General features: G+C 47.6%; 1 protein-coding gene across 5 annotated transcripts; it reads right to left on the bottom strand.

Annotated features, from left to right (window-relative positions):
- Positions 1 to 336: 336 nt before the first annotated feature.
- On the bottom strand, positions 337 to 23946 carry bcorl1 (BCL6 corepressor-like 1). 5 transcript variants are annotated; one of them, XM_057042908.1, is made up of 13 exons: positions 14849 to 15885; positions 14513 to 14770; positions 12533 to 12617; positions 9958 to 12435; positions 9634 to 9763; positions 9062 to 9517; positions 6468 to 6655; positions 6002 to 6262; positions 5718 to 5884; positions 4479 to 4624; positions 3448 to 3525; positions 2560 to 2728; positions 337 to 1965 (listed from the first exon to the last, which is right to left on the bottom strand). In XM_057042908.1, the coding sequence occupies exons 3-13, from the start codon at positions 12536 to 12538 to the stop codon at positions 1599 to 1601; spliced, it is 4446 nt and encodes a 1481-aa protein (XP_056898888.1). In that variant the 5' UTR covers positions 12539 to 12617; positions 14513 to 14770; positions 14849 to 15885; the 3' UTR covers positions 337 to 1598. The 5 variants fall into 5 exon arrangements, with proteins under 5 accessions (XP_056898888.1, XP_056898889.1, XP_056898887.1 ...); XM_057042909.1 differs by lacking the exons at positions 14513 to 14770; positions 14849 to 15885 and adding an exon at positions 23583 to 23946; XM_057042907.1 differs by lacking the exons at positions 14513 to 14770; positions 14849 to 15885 and adding an exon at positions 17651 to 17840.
- Between the last annotated feature and the right edge of the window lie 18 nt (positions 23947 to 23964).

Here is a 23964-nt window from a genome sequence, read left to right as displayed (position 1 = left end):
AGACTTGGTTACTGCGTGTTCTGGATCAAGCAATAGAGACCCAAGAACATCTGTCCAATGTGGTCAGAGCTTAGGAATTATTTTAGTAAAATATATATGCTTGAAAAAGAATTAATTTCCAAAAAATCCAAAGTGTGGTTGCAAGAAACCATATCTAAATGTGTGACAATATACTTAACAAGGTATTGTAGCTTCTCCTCTTTTAAATGCTGTAATAAAAGCATAATTAATAAGCAGAGGAACTTAATAGTCTAGTTTATACTCCTTTAGTGTAGTAAAAGTGTGTAGAAGTTGCAGCTTTTCCCATATAATAATAATAATGAACAGAGGTAAAACTCTGATTACAGTCATGCTTTATTCTTCTTGATCTCCTCTAAAAGAATCAAATTAAAGGCTCTCTCACATCTCACACGCGTCTTCCACTCCGTGTTGTTGTCTGCCAGTTTCTTCCACTATACTCTTCTTTACACTTTTTCATCTTAAATAGTTTTTATTAGTTTGTGACTTCAAACCAAGACATCATTGATTGTCAACACAAAATCTGTTGTAGCACCAGTACAATAAAACTGTACTTTAGCTTTTCTGAAACACTGATTCTGAATGAGGGAGGGGGGAAAAAAAAATCTCAATAATAAAGGGATAATCCGTACATTTTCTAAATGAAGCACCAACCATACAAAGGATTTTTTTTTCAATATATAAGCTTCAGATACACAAGAGATCAAATATATTAAATGACTATTAAATTAAGCACAACAAACAGTGTAAATGCAACACTGCAACACAAAGCACTCGGGGCTGGACGCGGGGGCCAGTCATGGCTGCAGTAAAGAGGGCGACTCAGAGGTGGTTCAGAGCTTCTATCCAGGATTCTGGATCATTTTGTTAGGAGTGGAGAACACTTCTTCAGTCCAGTCATGTAAACTCTTCGACCTGGAGGTCCAGAAACGTGATAAAGTGAAGGAAATGCTGCTATTAGGTCCATCCTGTGGTGAAAAAGACCGAAAAGCTGGAGAAAAAATATATAGAAACTAGATTCTTGTCAGTGGACGACTGTATGCGAGTGTTGTGTGCCGTGAGCTCCTCTCTGCGGGTCTCCGGGTCTCTCACATCGACAGAGAAACCATCTGGGCCAATGGCATCCCTGACTTAAGCCTCTTAGCTTTACGCAAGAGTTCACCAAGATAAAAGCCTTGGATTAGCTCCCATCCCAAAAAAATTATATCGCTTTCCCTCAGGAACAATCTCCAACAAAAACTCCTGAACGTCATCTGTCCTTTGCCACGAGAACACAATTATATAACCCTGATGGCAAGATATACATATACACTACCATGTACATACATAATCAATAAAAAAGTTTGTTCTGATTTATTCAAATATACCTATAGATAGGAACCTGAAAGCTGCTTTCCAGCACTGAACACGTCCGTGTGCATGTCTCTGTGGTCGCTATCGCCACCTTTTATCTGAGGTGAAGGTGACCGTGCGGGTGTCGGCGTGGCTGGAGCTGGAAATCAAGCCCACGGCCTCGTCACAATGGACGGAGCGGCTTCCTTCCAGCTCTGCGTTCAAAGCGCTGCGCTGCAGAGGGGAGGCTATCGGCTGCGGGCTCTCCCCGCCTTCCTCTGCGTTTCCTCCTCCTCCTCCTCCTCCTCCTCCTCCTGCAGGATGTGAATAGAGGAGCCCAGCAGTCTCTGGAGCTCCGGCACACATCGCACCAGTTCTACCAGCTCCTGCTCCCCCTCCTCTTCTTCCTCCTCCTCTTCTTCCTCCTCCTCCTCCTCCTTCTTGCCTTTGTGAGGGGAAGCCAAAGCGGTGCTGACCTGGCTGACCGACACCTGCGCCCAGAGCTCGGTGCGCAGCAAGCTCACCACTTCCAAGTGCGGGTAACGAGCCCGAAAGATGCGTGCAGACATCTTGAGCCGCTTCAGGACGTCCATCAGCAGGAACCAGTTGCAAAAGCTGCAGGAGAAAGATGGGCGATATTAGCGACGAGTTCCCAGCATCCTGGTGAGGAGCACATGTAGCAGTGATATGGTTGCCAGAGATATTAAAATAGACCAGGAATGGCTCAAATAAACACCTCGACCATACATCATCTCCGCCAAGGCTGTGAAACGATCTATAAATGACAACCAAAGCATGTGATTAGCCACAAATATAGATAAAAATAGCATGGATCCTGTGCTTTACAGGCTAAGAAAGGGCCTGAGACAGCGTCCTTAGATATCAGGGATTAGAGCTTGGTTGAAGGACTCTAATGGTGTGACATCTAAAGTGATCCTGATGTATAGATGTGGGTAGTGGGGAGGCGACACCGTGGTGAAAAGGGTCTGAAGAGTCAGGATATTGTCAGCAGCAGTATCAGAACAGAAACAGTGAATTCATATAAAGACTAATAATCCAGCAGCTACAGCATGGAGATCGCTCAAGAATTCACAGTTTAATCTTGCTTGAGCTCAGCAGAACCATGATTAACATGCACAGCAGGGCTATCCTTCACTGCGTCTTTCTTCCAGACTTAATATCATTAGTTCCTTTTTGGATAAAACTCACCCCTGGGCTAAAGACACCTGAACGTGATAGCAGGGTAAAAGAGGCTCTGATGACAACTCAAAGACGAGACAGTCTTTATCTGCGTCCTCAGTCTTTCCAGTATCGTTCTCCTGCATCTCCTGACCCTCATCAGACAGCAGGAAGTCCCAGCAGGCCTCCTGATCGGTCTCTGCGAGGACAAGGCGAGCAGACTGTTAATGACGAGGACATGGCGCCCTCTAGCGGACAAACTGCACACAGCCCCTATAACGCACCTCTGACGGAGAGGGCAATCTTTAATCACAGCCTAAAATTAACTAAGCATAATTAATTCACTCTTGGTGTTTTAACCAAGGAGAAGAAAAAAACCAAAAGCATCTTGAGAAGGGCAAAAAGTAAGATTACAGTATGGGTATATTATTAGAATATTAATCAATGTAGTAACACGTATGCTGGGGTAAAGTGTAATATCACACTTGAATAAGATTTAATGGAGTGATAAGATTTTACAGTGAAATTGTGAAATCTTTGGCATATATGCACATCCAAATTAATCAAGAAAAAATTGGAGGAAAAAACAAACTCATGGATCCAAACGTCAAACTTGTATTTTCTATATTACTGCCTAGAAAATACTTGCTGATTTTGATGATGACATAAGATTTGATGAATTAGGAGTAAAAAAAGAAGAAGAAAGGAATCATTATTGCAGTGAGACACAATTAAGTGTCTTCCATCACTTCGATGATTCTTTATAAGCCTTATTTCTTTTTTCCCCCTCCATCAAGTCTAATTCATTCTTCTCCCCGCTGGAAAATTAATTATTTTCCGCCACAAACTTTACAAACGTCAGTCCAAGATTTGGTGGAAGATCAGCCCAGAGGTGTCACGTGCACGAAGGATTCTTACCAAAAAGAGAGCTGCTGTAGAAATCCCAGTGTAAACTGGGATCCTGCTCCTTGCGGCCTTCCAGGTCTGTGAAATATTCTAGAATGGAACAGAGTGTTTCAGTTTCAGCAAAGTTACAGAGAAAACACCAGGTACATACGGCCGCTTTTGTGCTCGTATGATATAAATGATGCATGCGAGTAAATATCAATACTTCAGCTGCGGAAAGCCCGAAGCGAGATCATTAAAACCGGTTATCGACAGCGAGGAGAATGCGGAGAATAAAGCCGAAAACGCGCCGTCCCTACGACGCTCAGCTTCCCTCTGCTTCACGGTGATAAGCAGGAGTGAGCCGCTCATATCACAAGTTTCTCAGGAAGCTGCAGAAGACGAGCAATTTATAACGTCGCCTGACTCGGGTAGCAGGGCCGGAGCGCCACGGGGGGGCACATCCGAGGCCCTCGCCTTTAAACACCCCTGTCTTTAGTGATCAATAACTGACCAAATCCTATTATGACTGCGATCCACTGCTCCGACGTTTCCTAAAGTGAAACCCCTTATTTTTTTGAAAGGCTGCAGCGAAAGTAGACGAGACGTCGTGGAGACCTTTCCTGCTTTCTTCAGCTGAGCAACTCTGAACACGGAAGCAGGCTTTGGCTTCATCTTTCGCCGCGCCGCTGTCATTTAGGAGAGCACCTGCAGGAGTTCAGCCACGTAGAGCTGGAGCTCAGGTCCACATAAAACCTCCCGGTGCATTGAAAAGACAAATTAGGCAATCTGAGAAGGGCTCCTGAAGACGGGCCCCTTGATCCTGCGTGAATAGGAGTTTATTCTTTATTACTCTGAGATTCATCCTTCACGTCACTCCAAACAATCACTGCATCTGCAGAGCGCAGCGTTAATGTGACCCTTATTCCTCTGCTAGCGCTAATAAGCTCCGCAGATGGGGCACAATGTTCTATTGCTCATTTTACAGCCTCGTGCCACCGAGATTTCTTTTTTTTTTTACAGAACCTTTTTTTGCTGATGAAGAGGGAGGAACCTGTGGCTACCTGTGAGGAAGGTCTTCATGGTGGGACTCTGAGCCAGTTTGACCGGCGTCTGTCCGGAGTAGGTGGCCAGAGTGGGGTCCGCGCCGTGGTTCAGGAGCAGCCAGACTATTGGCAGGTTGTCGCTCGCCACTGCGTCGTGGAGAGGCCTGACCAAAGGAAAAAGACAATGTGGTCTAAAGGTCAGCTGATCTGGAAGCACATGAAGACGTGACCTGTGCCAGAGTGACGCCGCCGGTCTCTTCTTCGGTGGAGTTTTATGCTGTTGAACTTGAGATCGTTTCTATAACAGGAAACCTGAAAGGGTCACTTAAAATTCTAGAGCTTTCTATTTCTATGGCGCCATTTTGAACAACCTGGATAAGTTTAACCAGATCCCCTGGAGTGAGCGAGGGGCTGAAGAACGCTGATTGGTGCAGCACATATCCAGGCAACGTTTCATTGCTACGAGCTTCAACTCTGCGTTCTGATCGTTCAGAAAATGGAGCAGAAGGAGAGAAGCTGAGAGATGAGGAGGGAGAAAATCAGCGCGACGCTGAGTCGGCACATTGAAGCGAGTCCGTGGAAGAAAGGTCGGCGAGTCGGTGGAGCTAAATGTCGGACACGGGCTGAAACAGATTCGTGGAAGTGAAAAATCTCCGCTAAGATTAATTAGAAGCTGGAGGATGACCACCGGGGCGCCTTAACCCTCCCCCATACATCATCAGCCCCATTTCAGCACAGTTCAGGTGGCCCTGAAACAGAAACCACAGGGTTTGTTTTTACCTGAGTAAACAAAACCATGGTGATAAAAGCTCCTGGATGTGTGGGAAATGCTTCAAATACAGGTTAGAAGTGACCTTTGCAACCTTTCTAACATCAGGAGAGCTGCAATAAACAGACTTTAAGGAATCACCTGGACTCTTGGTGTAAAACATGAACCCAAAACCTCCATCAGCTGCTGAGCATCATGATTTTAACTGTCAATGATGACCCCCCCATCCCCATCCCCCATAGCCCACCAGGCTAACAGCATTGATTACATGCTCCTAAAACCTGTTCACTCCATGAACATTTTGTCGAAATGCTCATCAGCTCAATAAATCTGGAGCTCAATACGCATAGACAAGCGGCTCCCGACAGCCGCTCAGAAGACTTTGACGATTAGATTATCCTGTTGCACCAGCTGCTTTTCAAAGGTCGCTTTAAAAAGCGGCACGTTGAAATGCATCACCGAGGTTTCGGCGATCGCAAAAGACTGACCGCGTTCCATCCTGGGCGCTGCAGTTGACGTCTGCTCCGTGTTTCAGCAGCATCTGGACGATCTGGGTCCAGCCTCGAGAGGACGCCTCGTGGAGGGCTGTGTAACCGGCATTATCACGCCGATTGACCTCCCTGACATCCTTCTCCAGACAGTACAGAACCACATCCTGCAGGGGAGGAGGGAGGGAGGGAGGGAGGGAGGGAGGGAGCCGTCAAAGTCAAACAGACATGGCGTTCCGTGCTCAGCAGCTCCCACCAACGCTGACAAATGTAACCGTGGTTACCTGATAGCCCAGCCGCGCGGCTCGCTGCAGCAGGGTCTCCCCGGCGTTCTTGTTGACGATCAGCCGCCGGACCTCTGGGGGGATGGGCTTTTTGGGTGGAGACTCCGCATTGCTGCTTCTTCCCGAAGAGCCTCTCTTACCGGCGAGAGATGACGGCAAACTTTTGGGAGCGGGCGAAGGGCTGGCCGTTCTTTTCGCATCGCTGTCATCTTCCAGAGCAACAGAGGCACCTCGCTTCCCCAAACCGCTGCGTCTGCTCGTCTGAAATATAGATTTCCTAATTAGAGAGCTGCGTGGAGCTCATGTAAAACGCCTGAAGCAAACTTGCCCAGCATGAAAACATACCGACGGTTTTGTGACAAAATAAAGCCTTTTTTTTAACCACAGGGGGGCACAGTAGGTCAATAAATTGGTAGAGAAAAGCCCACACGCTTTGGGACGTCCATAAGTAAACATAAAGCGGTACCTTCTGGTCGCCGTTGTCACATAAGTGTTTGCTTTTGAATTTTCTCTTCCCTGAAGGTTTGTCGCCGCCCTCTGGAGACACCTCGCTGTCGTGATAGCGGACCGATCCCGAGCGGGTGAGCGAGGGTCGTCGGGGAGGGGGGTCTGAACCGGGAGCCTTGGGACTCGGACACTGAGCCGCCTGTCGCTCTGTAATGATGGGATGGGGGTTACGGTGCGTGGACGTCACTGAAAAGCCACAAACGTTATTGATCTTTCAGCACCACTTATTGCATTTATGATGTCCTGGAGCTGCCACTGGCAATTATGAGCCAATCTATTCTGCCTTTGCAGCCCTGGGTCTGCTCTAACACAGAAACATATAGGATGCATACATTATCACACCAACAGGTAACAGATGTGAATAAAACACGTTTCGCATATCAGGAATAATTAGCAGAAGAAGGGTGTTAAAAATGTTCCTGAAGCTGTGCAAAAATGTTCCTAAGCTCTAACATGGGCACATATTTCTTGAGTTACGGGAGATCTGCTATAGTTGTTTTTAACAGGGTGAAGAAGCCCAACAGCTTTCATCATAAAAGAGATGGACCAAAAGCCAAAGGGTCGCTCCTTCAGGACCGCCGGCAGCCAGGAAAGGGCAAGTTACAGTCAAACAGGCCCCATTCTTCAAACTTCTGTACTCCTTGGTGAATTATGCTGGATTATCTCATTATTGTCACGGTGCTCTGAATAATGGTTCCGTCTGTGAAACGACCGGCTGCAACGGCGCGGGTTAATACCCGCCGTGGGAAATTAGCACCGTTTCTTTACAGATGCTGACAAAGAAAATAGAGAAAAGCAATAAAATCATCCTAAGACTAATCACAGCTCAATGTTTGAACAATCAAATGTTTGTTGGGAAATTTCCCATAAAGTAAACAACTTGTTGTGTAATCCTTATCTTTTGTGCTTCATAGCCATTTGTAGATCTTCCATTTTTACTCACGTATGCTAAAGTTCAACGGAATAACTGAACTGAGGCAATCAGCATTGTGAAATCAATTTATAAATCCCAAATGTTGTTAAACATCGGAATATTGAGGACACAATAAGGAAGAAATAATAGTCTTCACACTGAGAGTTTTCCAAAAGCAGCGACAGGAAGTTTCAGATATATTTTAACAACAGCTTCAGCTGGGATGTTAACAAATTCCTCTATAATTAATTCATGCATGCTATCATAATCCCGGATAATAAATCAACAGGGGACGATGAGAAAACCAACCAGTGTCTGACTGACACACCCAGCAGCTTTAAACGACCTAAACGATGGCCAAAACCTTTACGAACGCAAACAGCCTCAGTCAGAATCTTCAATCAATCAAATATAGCTGCCAATTAAACGCAAAACATGAGTGACCGTCAACAGTTAATAACTCCTGGAGGCTTATTATGCTCCTCTTAATTGGGATACTATTGAGCACAAGTGCTGTATAATAAATGTATCTTATCTTTATCATCAAAGCATTGTTCATTTACTTCAGGTGGAAACTTCCTTCTTTTCCTTCTTTCATGTTTGTCCTCTGAAACTGCACAGACACGTTATATCGCTTGCATTTGCAACCTAGATGTTTTTTTAAACCTGCCAGTAAAGATAAGCTCGGGACTTCACTTTAGACAACGAAAAGCAGTTGGTCAGTTCAGGTCCAGAAGAAAGAACACGCCAGATGCCTCACTTCTGCTCCATTAGCAGCTGTTGCTAGCTGCTAGCCAATTTTTTTCCCCCTTTCACTTAGCTGCTGGTGCTAACTGGTGATGTCAGCACAATATGCATGCACAGAGCCAAGCCAACAAGAATTCTGATGTGAGCGTGTAAAAGGTGTAAATTTGATCCAAGATCATGTATGTAAGTGCTGCAGGAACGAACCAGAGCTGCAGGGGCCGTGACGGCCTACGAATACTGACGGACTCAAACAAGCAAAAACTCAGACAAAGATGATTTTACCTTGCTTTTCTTACAAAAATGAACACTAACACGCCCAAAAAGAGAGCTGAGTCACAGACAATGGCTAAAGGAAATCCAGCGGAGGAGGGAAAGTGGATGTGCAGTCTCTTGGGATCCCTCTTTTTATTCACAACTTTGCAAAACGATCTGAAATTTGCACAGATTCATATGAAGAATCCCAACATGAGGGCTGATGAGAGCAGATTGCAACGAGAGCTCCCTCACACACCAGTCCTGAATCGGCAGGTTGGAGAGAACAACCTTCTAATGGCGAATGTCAATTAAAGCCGGCAGGTGACTGGTGCAGGACACCCAAAGCTGACATGGCTTAGTGGCTCCAGAAGAGGCCAGATGGCTGCTGGGCTGGTGTGTGACGGCCTTTAAAAGGCTGCCACACACAGCTTGAACTGAGTTTCAAGTTCCTGAACATGACTTCGGGGATGCACGTGTGTTTATCGTCTCAAATATCTTTCATTTTGATTCAGCATTGCGGAGTGAGAACTATAAATACGCAATCAGAGCATGTGTGCAACAAACAACCGCAATCTGGCCTGAAATGTGGCCTCTAGAGCGAAACCCTGACTGGAGAAACCGGAGGAAAAGCCGCCTACCTGCTGGTGTTTCGCTGTGCTGTCGGAGGGGGTCCGAGTCCTCCAGGTGCGCCCCGTCTTCCAGTTTAACTTTCTCTGTGATATACTCCCCCGTCTGATACTTCCTGCTTCGACACCTCTGACGTTTCACGTGGGCGGGCGTCTCGGCCTCTGAGGCCGTCCTGTCCTTGCCCCGAGACGCTCGCTCTGGCAGCGGGGTCGACCGAGGCCTCCCTCTTGGACGGCGGGCAGGTTGGGCGGAATTCAGAACGGGTGGTGGGGAGGATGGCGGAGTAGGCACTGGCGGGGTTGGGGGGGAAGGCGTGGCAAAGCCCCAGAGGTCGAGTCGGGCCTCGTCCGCTCGCCGTCGTCCTCTTCTCAGCCTCGGGAAGGGGCTGTCGGACGCGTCCGTCTCTCCTGCGGCGGAGCAGCTGTGGAACGCCGGAGTCTCGGCAGTCTGCTGACGTCTGCCTTCATCTGGAACAAATTCCGAAGAGCGAATAAGAGCGTCATAAAAACAGACATCTTGGACCACTCCGGTCACTAAAAGTGTCCAGATTGGACGCCACAGGGTAATAAAGACCAGCCTTTACCTGCTCTGTTATGGTTCTGTTCCATCTTGATGGGAGCGGTCCTGTCCCCAGGAACGGACCCTTTACCCTGTGGAGCGACGGGTCCGGCGCACCGTCTCTGCTCCGCTGCTGATGCGTTTTGTTTCTTCTGCTGAAACACAGTAAACACCTGCTTTGATGGACAACGCTGTGCTGGCTGCTATCGATTAAAGATTACGGCGACGGACTTTCATAATTAGTCGCCGACTGTATGAGAGGAAGTTCTTTGCAGATAAAGTTTTTAAACCAAAGACAATATTAACGGTACCCTGCAGTAAAACCGACACGCACAGATAAGTCATTTACCTCCTTTTGGCAGGACCCTGTGATTGGAGTTTTTTCTGTGTCGCTCTTTCTCGCCGCAGCCTTCTTTAATGAGCCCATTGGTGATTTCTCCTTCGCTGGCTTGGAGGTGGTTTTCCTTTGTTTGACAGCGGCAGCTTTTGCTTTGGTCGGGGACTCTTCTTTGGTACCGTTTGTTTGCTTCTCAAACCTGTCACTTCCAGCGGCGCACTGGCCTGCAAGAATAGATGCGACCATGCCTTCCAATTTGTCGGCGGGAGGACTGTCTGGTGCCCCACTTTCTGCCTTTAGCACGTCCCCCTCCAACACCTGGGCTAGCTTGCTCTCCTTCCTGTTGCCGTTTGTTGATGCGTTGCCCGCAAATAGATGACAGTGGCCTGCGGGCTTCGCCTGTAATCCCGCGTGTTCCCTCTGAACCGTGCTTAAATCCGTGTTGTTCTTGACCAGCTCAGCGTGGTTGGCCTTCTCGTGTCTCTTCGCGGCTTGAGTCGAATCCGCTTGAGACGGCGCAGCGCCCCATTTCTCCACAGACCAGTACGGGGGGCATTTCAGCACTGACGGCTGCTTAGGCTGGGTGTCTTGGCTCCCCGTTAATGGATTCAGGACGTCGTCTTTTGGTGTCAAAGGTGAGGACTGAGCATTGACCTCACTCGTTTCAATGGCTTGCTGCTTTACGATGGACGCCAGGTTGGAAAGGGGGGACTTGACTCTGTCCCATTTGTCGTCCTCGGGTTTGGATGGACTGTGATGGGCAAATTTGGAGCCTTCCGTCGCGGCGGTGCACTTGTTGTTCGGAGAACCTTGTGTGTTTTTCCCTGCTTGGTGTGGAAGATTAGGTAGCTGTTGCCAGGCTGGATTGACATGAGCGGCTCTGCCAGGTCCAGATTTCTGAATCTGAGTATTAGCTCCCTTAGTGGGGCAGTTCTCACTCAGGCTGGTGTTTTTCACATGCTTATTGCTATGAGCATGCTGACTGCCCTTCATCAAACAAGATGGCTTCTTTCCCCCTGAGGCCAGATGTTCTCCTTGGTCAATTATGGATATAAACTCCTGCTTTGCAAAACTCTGGAACTCATCCGCGAATGTCCCTTTCCCATCTTTGCCCCGCAGTGTAGACGCCAGTATGGGGCTAGCTACGCCCACATATGTTCCCGGGATGCTTTTTATCGGATCTTGCGGCAGTCCTTTACCCCAGGTCGCTTTGGATTCCGAGACCTGGTGATTCTGAGGCCTAATTGCCGGCTTTTGAGCTCCATTTCTGTGTGTGTTGGGCAGGACAGGGTATTGCCCTGCTGCTGAGCTATATGCTACAGTCCTCTTGGAGGTAGTAAAATCCCTCTGATTCGACTCGTTGTGAACCGCTGGCTCGTTAATGCATTTTGGACGTTTCGATTTTGCAGATAAATCAAGAGGCACGTCTCTCGGCTCTGCAGAACTAACTTTGTGGTCCTCCGCAGCAGATGGGGGTGCTTTAAAAGAGCTCATGGGCGTCTTTTCTGTGCTGTTGCCCTTCTCCGCATGGTTAAGCAGTCTGCTCTGGGACGTGATGCTGGCCAGCGCCGAGCCGCAACAAATGGCAGCAGTTGGAGACAGTGTATAACAGGTGGGTGCCGCAGACGTTAATGTCGGGTGCTGCAATGGTAGCGCGATAGCTGGGGACGCTACCACCGAGGCTAGAGACTTGTGCTGTTCTGCAGATTTGCCGTTCTTGTTTGTAGAATGGTTCGATTTAAGTTTCGAGGCGGATATGCCAGTTTTTTTCTCCGCAGGCGGAGTCCGGCCCACAGAGAAGGAATAGGGATAGGTCCGCATGAGAGGTGCCCCCCGGACACCTGAGCTCTGAGGCTGAATTTCCTTCTGACACTGATTTGCCACGGCGTCCCTCAAGGCCGCGATGTCGCCCAATGCTGGTGGAAGGGTGATTTTACAAAGCGAGGAGGAAAAATTCGCAGAAGGCAGGAAGGCAACCGGCTGGACGGGTTTAAACACGGCGGAGCACTGGAACCCGGGTGGGACGTTTTGCGCGGGTTGTGTTTGCGGGTGCGCTTGTTTACCAGAAGCCGCGTTGCTGTGACAGGCTTTGAGCGGCTCGTCCCTGCTGACCTTTGTCCCGCTCGACCACTGAGGGGTCGGGAAAACGCCAGCGCCCTCGGACTTGAGTTTAGGGAGCTCCGCCTTCTTGTCCGCTCTCTTCTCCGAGCCGGCGACGGCCGGGCCGGAAGCGGCCGCGTTGCTGAGCTGCTGCGCTGGGGAACGATCGGGGCTGCTGTTGCAGTTGCTCGAGTCCACGCAAGCTTTCATGGTCTTACAGTCCTTCGCTTGAGCGGTCTTGTTTTGCTGACTGAGGGTAACATCTCCTCTAAACTCGGGGGGTAGCGTTTGGGGGGGATTTCCCACCATACTCGCGGATGTTTTACTGGGAGCACAGATCTCTCTCTTCACCGCGCCTCCATCCGCTACATTCATTAGTGTAGGATCCACCTGCGGAATCAGACAGGTTGCCGGTGTCAGTTCAAGTAAACAATTCCCTTCATCCTGGAATAAGCACAATAATGACGATAATGGGAAATCAGATTACCTGCATAGGTGTTTCTTCGCTACAACATGCCTTGGGAGCAGCCGAGACCTTCAGGTGATCGTTTCCTGTGAAATGCAGCGATGTGCTGAGGGACACACAAGAAAGATCACCTTTAATGCGGTTTCATTTACCCTCTAATGAAAAAAGTAAAAGCCTTTCTGCACAGCAGCAAGTGATTCAGAGCTAGCGATATTGGGAAACTGAAAACTTCCTGTGTTTGAGATGGACTTGAAGCATAGCTGTGTTACAATTTCCTCAGAGCTGGGAGGCAAATGGGGAGGGGGGAAAAACTGTAAACTGTCATGGCTGTCGTATCAGTGGTTTACGCACACGCGGCACGAGCACACAGATACGAGTATTTTCTTCTCCCTTAATGGGAAAATCTGCGGACATGGAAGGATTATGAGCCTCATGCAGAGGTCCCAGCGACATGCTGCTTTCAACTGTCCTGGTTTGGTCCGCGCAGTAGATCCTTTTCAAAGCCTCAGACAGAATAGCGCAGTCACAAAAACAGGAGCAAATAAAACTACAACATGCAACAGGACGTGTTCCGAGGAGACAATTAGACACTAGTGACGCAGATTTTGGTTCACCATTACGTTGAATCCGCCTGCTATTTCTGTTGTGGCATGCCCCCTGTGACTCTAGATATGAGGAGGAAAAGAGAGATGCCATACGGTCTGACACCCACCCAGCCACAGGTTCTGCTATTCCACTTCCACAAACTAGGAGAGAATTGGCTGTGACGGCTTAAATGATCTATTATTAGCGAGTGGCAGCCCCAATGTGCTGTATGTTGGTGGTGAAGCCACAGCAGAGTCAATGGAAGCTTCATTAATAATAATCACAACAACAAATAATAACGCTGATGACAATAAAGACCGAACATCTGCCAGCGCTTTGGAAGAACGTGAAAAGGTTTCACCTTGGGTTCGATGAAACCCAGCGTGAACGACGCACACAATGACTGACACGCACGATCTCTGCCGGGATCCGCGAAGCTGAAAGGAATCCAGCGACGCACGCTGCGCTCGGTGCAAGGAGGGTCTGGATTCACTGCCGTACAACAGTTGCTCACAGCTACAGTTTGTCTTTGTGCTGCGATCGTTACGCGCTCCATTCCGCAACAACGTTTGAATTCATCCGCTCCGATGTAGGCCAGCAAATACATGCGGCGGCGGCGTGCGCGCAGGCCGTGGGCAACACTCCGCAGACAAAACAAAGTCGGGCTTGACATTACCTTTGAGAGGAAAGAGAGAAGAATGAGGAGGAAAAAGATGCAATTATTCCCCAGCTGCCTACTTGGACCCGGTTTGTAGGGCGTCCAGCCGATGCCACAAGACGTCTCATTTGTCATATCCGAAAAGTGCACGAAAAGGATCACACGCACGACGTCCCATTGTGTCTCCCCGAACAACAACGTCGGGTCGCTGATGTAAATATCAGCATGGGGAAAAACTCCGGAGAGCTCCAGGTCGCTGTCGCCGAGGATGGCGAGCAGCGAGAAGACAACCGGATCCCAGGTGATCGCTCCATCCGAACGGAATCAACCATGATCTAGTCCCCGAGGAGGACTGAAATGAGTCCTGCCGAAGGGACAAGATTTGGATACACAAGGCCAAGTGACAGGGAAGATGCCCCCACCCTCTGGCTGCGTCGTATTCGGACACAATGTGACACATCTCCGCCCGATAAGGTAAGTAAACAAGGCGCGAGAGACCCCCAACAAACTCCTAAATAACACAAACAGCCAACAAAGTAACACTGCCTCTCAGTTCTATTTATTTTTCACAGACAAATCACCCATTGCCCCCGCTGATTGCGCGCAACTGAGCTGCGGTGACTTATTCGCAAATACAAAAAAAAAAAAAAAAAGTGGCCGGCTACCAGAGGGGTGGGTGACAACTTGATACACAGGACTGCGCTGCTGGAACAGCCCAGAAAAAAAAGAGGGCAAACAATATATTTAACTCCACTGACCAGCACCGCGGGTGGATTCCCCAGCGCCCTGCGCAGCAGACTCTCCCCGGAACCCTCCGCGCTGCTCCCGGTGCTCTCCGCGTTGAGGCGGGCTACTATTATCTCTCCCCGGTCGACCCGATGTGAAGTGCTCCCGGCTCTCGTATCGGCCCTCCGCTAAACCGACTCAACCCCTCCGTGCTGAAACGCCTTCGCCGAACCCCTGTCGACCCGCCGCGTCTCCTCCGTTACCACCCCCTCCCGAGCACTCTCTTGTCCCTGAAATATTCAATAATTCCCGAGCTAATGAGCGAGGGGGGGGAGAAGAGATGTCTAATGACACAAACAGTTACGAACCCGCTCGTCCAGATGGCATGTGAACGACGCGCAGGCACGACTCGTGTGCGGTCGTGTCCAGCCTTTCGCCTCCGCCGTCCGTGGCTGCTCACTAATCTCGACGGTTTTTGGTTCTAAAAAGTGTGGGGGATAGGGAGGGAGGGAGGGAGACTGGGAAGAGAGGAGGAGGGGAGGGCGGGGGGGCGGTCAAGACAGTCCGTTGCGTTCGCTACTCCGGAGGGAGAGAGAGGAGAGAGAGAGGAAAGAGGGGCAGGAGGGTGCTCGGTGACAGCATGGGAGATGTAGTGCTCGGCTATCCACGCCCAGGATCAGACGCTGGAGAGCCTGGGAGGGGTGCGGACTGCAGGTACCGGCATGCAACGCGAGCTCCAGCCGCTCAAGGGGAATGGTCTGTCGCGACCAACGGTGCGCTAAACTGAAGGGGTTTATCAGAGTAACGAAGTCACAAACTGCGTTTTAGAGCAAAGCGCGGCCCCGCGATCACTCAGCGGGCTCTGCGCGCCCTTGGAGGCGGCCAGGTCAGTGATCAGGGCGAGGGCAGCGGGGGATGCCGCTCAACTCAGCTGTCAAATTCTTTTAGAAAAAAACAAGTGGGAGATGTTTGGGGCTGTTTCAGGGGAATTAATGCGAGGAAGCAAGAGTCTGGGGCTGGAGGCGCTCCAGTTGCACGCTGTAGGCAGACTGATGCGGCTCGGAGGGGATGTGAGGGGGCAGGCTCGCAGGCCTTTCCTGCTCCTTTTGTCCATTCTTTTGAAATATGCCAGACACGTTATCTTTCACTTTTTGGTAACTTGTGCTGATGTCGTACAGCTGGAGTTGCCAGTGTTGAAAACTGGGGTGGTGGTGGGTGTGGGGGGAGTTGTGCAAACACAAAATGACTCCTATAAAAGTCCATCTCAGATATGTGACGATGGGACATATGACCATTTCTACATTTGACCATATCCCCAGAAAATCAAAGGCAAAATTAGAAGAGATTCATTAAACAAATAGAGCCCAAATGCAGACATAATACAATCACAGCTTTCCTGCTTGGATCCAACAGGAGCGTACTGGGATGATGGATCTGACAGCCACCATGGGTGTACAAACCAGGATTACAAGCAGGATTCCTGGTAATACAAACCAGGATTACAAGCAAAAAGTGCCGTGTCAAAATGTCCAAATCATATTTCCTGTCATGGTCACCCCAGGCTTCATGTCTCTCACACACATAAATGGACTCGCACTGAGCTGCAATTAAAACCTCGAGGATATGATTGGAACCTGCAGCATTTTTAAAAGAATAACCTTCAATGAACACCCTTTTTTGCGTTCGTGGGAGAAGCAAACTGTGAAACCTGACGCTGCAGATTCGCCCGACGCACAGGCAGAGGCATCACTTTTAGACATAAATATTAACATTTATACCACTTTTCGTTCCTTTCTGGGGGAAGCCCCGAGCGTCTTGTTACCCAGTTGTTATTAGGCCACTTGTCAAACCTGAAACTTTGGGCCTGCGGTTTAGACGAGACCAACAATTTCGTACTTTTCTCAACATTTGTGGGGATGAGGAAATAATGGTGTGCGCGCACACACACACACACACACACACACACACACACACACACACACACACACACACACGCTAACACACGGCGTGTGTGCTGACTACCATGCGGGGTCAGCCGTCCTGTCGGTCCGCGAGCCCCAAGTATCCGGTCTCGCGGAGCTGCTCCGCGTGCGAGAGCTTCGAACGTGCCCTTCGACTCTCGCGCAGTAATGGCTGCGAGCGGAGCGTTGACAAGATGACCAAACGGATCGAACGTCGCTCGCTGGCAGAAAGAGGAACGGAACCGTGTCGGTGTGACGGAGGACCGCAGCCCGGGCAGCTGATCCATCGCGCCGCGTCTGAGCCGGGGTAACCCGGAGACCTCCGCCGCCGCTGGAGAGCCATCCCGGTAGTGTTCGGCTGCTCCGCCAATTAGTTCGCACACTCCGCGGCGGATGTATCGCGCTATAGGATTAAACACGTCCACGAAAAAAACTTATCAGACGTGCATTTAGAAATCGACTGATGCTACACGCACGCTCCGCCGTGGCTTACACGAAGACACGCTATTTATTGCGTGGGCCTTAATTATTTATTTTCTAAAGAATGCCGTCTTCAAAGGGGACACACATGGTCCATCCATCTGAGTCATATCGGAGATTATCGACCCTATTTAGGCCGCCATGGTTTACGGCGATGAGGATGTCCCGTTTAAGTTCGCGGTTCACCTGACCAACACTGGATGTCGAGACATGAGGGGAACGCTGAGTGGAAACCGGCGGCTTTATCCTTCCATCTTGACTAAACTAAGGAAATATTCCACAACAACCGAGGGGAGGCTGGTCGCCGACCACAGAAACTGTGGAGGGTGATGTTCATGTTTGTCAGGTTAATGGTTGGCCCGATGCCTCGTCCAGCTCCCGGTTCGTTGCTATCCGAAATTTAAACGCATCACTTAGTTATCGTGTCAGCCGCTGGATACACCGCATCCACGCACGCACGGACAGCAGACCTGAGTCCCGTGTCACCGCATACACAACTTGACTGTACGGATCTGCGAGTCTACATAATGTCGTGGGATAACAGCGAGGCGACGCCGCGACTGCGCTTCCAGCAAGACGCCAACGGCGTGAAAAATACCAATATCCAGGTCAAAGTTTGACAGAGTTTTGACTCGCCCTCCACAGCGCCGTGCAATGCCCCCTTTAATGCCCCCTGCTCGCCCGTAACGCCTTTGTTATTAGTAATCTCATGGTATTGCGCCGTCTTACCTTGCGCTCCGAGCCGTTTCCAGCCACAAAGCCTGCACACAGCGCAACAAGCTATTGTTGTCTACGCGGAGACGTCCGTGCGGGGCCAGAGATGTGATTCCGAAGTACAATGAATACAGTCTGCAATTTTGGCTTGTCCTCGCGATCTTCCCTTATTGCCAGTTTTCGGTCTGCAGCAGCTGGAGATGAAAATCGCGCACCCTGGGTCCTAGCGCCGGGAGAAGCCCTACAGGTGAATAACAAACGCTGGTGCTCGGTGGGTTTGGATCTCTTAATTGCACGGGGGGCTTCGCATGAGGCACCCAAGCACTCCTTCCGAGACGCCTCTCCCCCCCCGACATTTAAACCAAATTTTGGGCATGAAAAGGGGAACCGCTGCGCTCAATTTCACGGGACACTAATGATATGCGCAGCGCCGCACTGAAAATTACTGTTTGCAAAAACGCCACAGTGTCAGAAGCGCTTATTTTTCACCATTAAACCTTCCACAAAACCATGCATGTCGGTGTTTAAGTGTTTAACCAGTCTATTAACGCCACCAACAAAACAGGTATGTCAGGCTGCAGCGGCTGACTAGGATATAGACATAAGCAAGAAAGCAAATGTACCTATGACACCAATGACAATGATATGATCACCCAGTCTTCCAATATGCTCAAGCATCAGCCACATATTATGATATTCATGCCTCATATTCGACTTTAACCGCTCCGGTAACTTTATTCGCCTGTACTTCTTCAGTCTTAGCAAAGACAATAGCAACACTTCAATCAGTGCTTACAAGGACAGTCTTGATGGCTTAAAAGAAGCATCATCATCGTTATATCACACAAAAAATAAAAGAAATCAAATATTGCAAATAACTTTCATTTCAGTATTTCCATAGACCTTTAAAATAGCTGATTGGGAATTGTTTTTGGTTTTAGAAAAAGTAAACAAACCATCAAAATATCAAGAGAATGCTGTGCACAGAGAACTGGACACGGAGCTTACATGAATTTCCATCTGATTTTATTTTTCTACTCAGAACTGCAGCTGAAATATAAAAAGGCATTCGCGGGATCCTTTAAAGGAAGTGCTGAACTGTTAAACCAAACAGGTTTTGATGGTGACTGTTGATATGACAATGTGATTTTCTGATCAATGGCGGTTTATACTCATGCTCAAAAATGACCTAAAAACCTGTTTTTAGCATTATCACATGCAGGGATAAACACTAGTGTGAATATTCAGCTCCCTTCATAAACAGGAAGTAACCTTAGCTCCTCAATAGACTGTCCTAATTCATGTTCTAGCAGCTTCTTGCACACTACAGTTACGTTTTTAAATTAAACATGGTTGTGGTTGTGTACGTCTGAGGGTTGTAACAGCTGCTATATTTAATTTTGCATTTAAAAGCAATAGTTGACATCATTAGTCATGTAGATAAACATCCTGATGGATGCTGGACGAATGGTGTGAGGGTGAAAAATGTCATGGCTACCTGGACATGTGTTTATGATGGAACCATGACCAGTACCAGTAGAGGCACAGGACAGAAAAGATTCCGTCTTATCTCCAGAAAAATTCCCAACATAGAAAGCATCATTCTTTGACTAATGTGACCCTTCCAAGTTTCACACAGGCACAAAAGAGGACTAAAACTATCTAGTGTCTGGGCAGTTTCATGAGCCCTCTGAGGCTGATCAACAAAAAACCCCTTTGATGACCCTGAACAGAAAAATCGAAATAACAGTAGTGTTAAAGGCACACAGCCATCGCAAGTTTGAGATTGATGTCCACTCTTTACAGGTAAATTTGCCAGCAGTGTTGCAATGGGTATTTAATTCAAAAGCAAAATGTAATTATCATTAATTAAATTATGATATTGGTCAACATGGGCCTATTTATTCTCCTATAGATATTTTACGTGTGATATTAACAGTGTTTGTCTATTATTATCCTGGACAGCAAAAGCATGGCACTAACCTTCTGGTGTCTGCCTCCAACATCACTTTTTTTCTCCACTTCATGTATATATACCACTAAGATTACTCCCTGTGGCGCGGTGGATTACACATAATAAAAACAACCTAAACATCTATATATGTATAACACTGAATCTTTCATTCTACCCCAGGCTACTGAATTGAATAAAACCATTAAACAGAAACGTTCATTAGAGCCTGACTTGATCTTACACCAATTAAATTAAACACTAAAAAAGAGCCACCACTGCTGAATTTTGGTCAGCTAAAGTCCTCATTTTAGAGTAAAATGTGAACAGCAGTTTGGTGTTCTTTTCCCTCCCAGTGGCATGTTGGCGGTGTCCCATCGTCCCTGAAGTCATAATGCTAGACACCAGTGAGGTTTAAAGTCACCCCTGCAATATCTCCCGCGCTGGAGACTGGCTTCCACTGGTGTCAGAACGTAAGACCACCGCCCAGCTGGGATGTATCAGACAGCAAACAAACAGGTTCCTGTCAGAGCGTGCAACATGCAGGAAAATGGGGGGCTTTGCAAACAGATTTGAGTGAGTGTGACCAGGGCCCAGTTTAGAAGGCTGAGCAACTGGGTCACAGCATCAACAACACTGCTGCTCTGGTGGGGTCTTCCCAGCCTGCAGAGGTTAGTGTCTATCAAAGGTGGACACTAAGTGACCACAGGGTCGGGTCATGGGCAGCGGCCTCTTATGGATTCACACCGGGAGAGTTAAGCACATAAGCTATGGTGGCTCAAACTGTTGGAGAAGCAGAACCTGCTTCTGATGGAAAGCTGTCGGTCCATCCTAACATGTTGGGTATGAGGCTGCACAGAGGCAGACAAGACAGGGGAGGGGGCATGTGGACTCCTGTCCACCACTAGAATTGCCAACAATGGGCACGTACATCACATGGATCACCTGGTGCATGGGTGTGGCTAACCTGGGAAACACATGGCACCAGGATGCACTATGGGAAGAAAACATTCCGGTAGAGGCACTGTGATTCTTCGGGCAATGTTCTGCTAAGAAACCCTGGGTCCTACCATTCGTGAGGATGCTACTTTGAGACGTCCCACCTCCCAAAGCACTTTTGTAAACCCTGTACACCCCTTCCTGGAAACAATCTCCCCAGATGGCTGTAGTCTGTTCCAGCAGGATAACGCACCCTACTGCAAAACAAATACCGTTCAGGTAAGGTTTGAAGAGCACGAGTTCGAGATATCAATCTAATGAGCATCTGTGGGATACGCTGGAACGACACCTTTCTGCTTACAAAACCTGGAACTGACATATTGATGCCAGACACCACAGCACACCTTCAGGGCTCTAGCCCATGCCTCCACAGGCCAGCGGTGTTTTGGCAGCAGAAGTGGGACCAACAAAATATTCGTCATGTGTTCATATTGTTATTCCTGGTTGGTGTATTTACCAGAAAATAGTGCCGGATTTCTTTTCAGCACCAGTCCCTTTATAGCATCAATTTTCTGGTTGATAAAAGATATACACACAAACACACCTTTAAGTGTCTACTTCCAAGTGAATGCTAGTGTTCTGCAGTAAATTTTTCAGAGGATGAAGACAAACAGCCTCCTTATTTCCACTTGACAGGAGGTGAAGTGAGGCTCAATGTGGCTCAAAAGGCAACGCTAGAAACTAACTCGAGATTTTCCCAAAAGATACATTCAACAGACCAAATATCTCAAACAGAGGGAATTACAGCATTTGCCACCAAAGAAACCGACCTCACCAAAGCAGATTCCTTATCCAGAATGCTGTAAGTATTGCTGATAAACTTGTGTAATCCTGATTTTGTTGCTGCAGTACTGCGGTATTGTCAGTATTGACAACAACCTGCAAGAATAGGCAACCCTGGAATCATTAACTAAAAAGCTTTATACAGAGAAAGAGAACATCTTGTTTTCTGCCTATTTCAAACCAAAAAAGGAGTATCTGAAGTTGTTTCTAATAAGATTTTTTATTAGTGTGGCTGTCACCGAGGTAGATATTCCGTTTTGACTGAGATTGATGGTGCACGCTGTGCAAGCACCTGCAGAATTATTGAAATCACAAGTGTGAGCAAGAACAGGCACTTGAAACCACCCATGGGCATGTACCAGCAAATAGTGGGCCTTGTTAAACTGACATCAACTTCGGTTTTGGAAGCCACACTGTTAAACTATAATTTAGTCACAATGGCTGACTGCAGAGTCAGAACTGAAGTTACCACTGATAGCGACCTGATCTTCCAGTGGTAGAAACTGGGGGGGAGAACTAGTTCCTCCCACTGACGGCTCCTCCAAACACAATCAACTCAAGATTGCAGCTGTGAGAAATGGAGTTCTACAACACTTTTTAACTGTGTAATGGCCTCTGTTTTTTTCGATAGCATGTTGGCACCCCTAACTTATCAAAAACGAAGGTGTCGGCCGAGGATTCAGACATGACGCGCTATTTAGGTTTAACTTTAAATGCAGGTGTTGCCATTAGCGACACATTATTACGCTGAAACGTAGGCAGATGTCGCTGTTAGGGATGTGGTCAAGGTTAGAAGTGGGGCATCAAAACCTCATCATCAAACAAACAATCCATCAAATACAGGAGTCAAAATCAACCACGATCCTTTTATAGCCTGTCTCAAGTTTAATAATGCTCTCTATTCTAATCATCGCTGATGCGTTATTGTCCCACCAAGTGTCGATAATTGAAGATTCAAAGTTGAAATAGACTCTGTTTTACATTATAGCAACGCTGTTTATGTTTATTAGACTTTACTCCTTATCCGTTTAATTAAAGGTTTATTAATAACCGAGATAATAAGAGACAAAAAAAATCTTTAAGGTCACAGCCAATTAATTTTTGCAGGGTTTCAAACAGCAAACACTGCAAATGACTGAAAATTAAATAGCTGTAAGATGTTTGACAACATCAAACCTAGCTTTGGGCTATTGTATTTGGCACATTTTAGATATTTTATAGTCCAGATAATTATTTACATGATGAGATTCTAATCTAAGTAAAGTTCCAATGTGTAACTTTCTCTAAAAAACACAAATACAAACTAGTATTTGTTAATCTAATTTTAGCTTATGGCATTCATTCCTAAATTTTAAATACATCTACTGCAGCAAACCTCTGTATGAGAAAATATCATTTTGTTCCCTGACAGCCACTGTAAGGGAGCAGGATGAGGACATGTTTTCAGATATCTGTATGCTCTGTGCAAGCTGGTGGCAAATTTTGCAGAATTTTATCTGCACTTGCTAAACTGAATGTTCAGCCTCACTTGGGTGTGCTGTGGTTTAATTAAATTGCTCATTTTATCTTCCATATACCGACAACATGGTAAATTAATAGTTCTTGTTATCACATGCATGTATAATAATTCGACTGACAACATCTGAGACAGGATTATTGAGAATAAACAGTCAAGTTGCCATGTGTTCACCATAGAGTTCATCCCCACACTCTCTCCATTCAGTGCTATCTATCTATCTATCTATCTATCTATCTATCTATCTATCTATCTATCTATCTATCTATCTATCTATCTATCTATCTATCTATCTATCTAGACAGAGATAACTCAGAATGCACATGCACTTTTCACAAAGCCTAGGATAAAATTATAAGGGATGTGATGTTCAAGGTGCACATCCCACATATCATTTTCCAGTGAGTTGCTCCTCCCGAGTTAAAATAGGTGTCAATCGGCTGCAACTTTTCATCAGGGAAAGAAAAGTTTACATCCGTCTACGACTTGTGCTTTAGCCTGGACTATACATCCCGACTGGTGTAGGGACCTGAGGCGCAATATACGCCACTTGTAATATAAACACCAAACGCAAAACACTTCCCTTGGCGTTGCACATACGTCCCGAGTTTACTGCCTATTGTCATGTATGAGATGGGTGCTATAGAAAGGGCATCCAGAGAGATTCACTGCTAGAATCAAGTTTTTGGGTCACATACTTGGTTCCTGGTTAGCTGGATAGTCCACGTATCAAACGTGCTCCTCTCCACAGCGATCGTCCAAAGAGGCGTCTCTCCCAGCGTGGTCATTCCAGTTGGGATGTAGCGCGGAGCAGACGGCTACCGGGATGATCTATCATGGCTAACTACCGCTCCGTCTCAGCGGCCTCGAAGGCAAAACGTCCCGGGAGAGATCGACTCAGAATAGCAATGGCCATACGGTTAGCGACGCCTCGCTGCGGTACTGTCCTCAATGAGGGAACCTCTGGAAGGTCTGGAGCCGAAGAATATCAGTATTCGGTACACACCAACATATGACCGCTGAATGTCAGCGGGTTCAACGTTTATCTACTACTGGAAATAAAAGCGGCTGGTTCGGACT

Source organism: Takifugu flavidus, chromosome 9, assembly GCF_003711565.1.
Source record: "Takifugu flavidus isolate HTHZ2018 chromosome 9, ASM371156v2, whole genome shotgun sequence".
NCBI lineage: Eukaryota > Metazoa > Chordata > Actinopteri > Tetraodontiformes > Tetraodontidae > Takifugu > Takifugu flavidus.
This window is presented reverse-complemented; position numbering and strand designations above follow the sequence as displayed.

What these genes read in the sequence shown, in the direction of transcription:
- bcorl1 (XM_057042909.1), bottom strand. An exon ending in GTGACAACGGCGACCAGAAG is followed by an intron (nt 6,263 to 6,467) that starts GTACCGCTTTAT and finishes TCTATATTTCAG; the next exon opens with ACGAGCAGACGCAGCGGTTT. An exon ending in CAGGTGTCTTTAGCCCAGGG is followed by an intron (nt 1,966 to 2,559) that starts GTGAGTTTTATC and finishes TTTCTCCTGCAG; the next exon opens with CTTTTGCAACTGGTTCCTGC.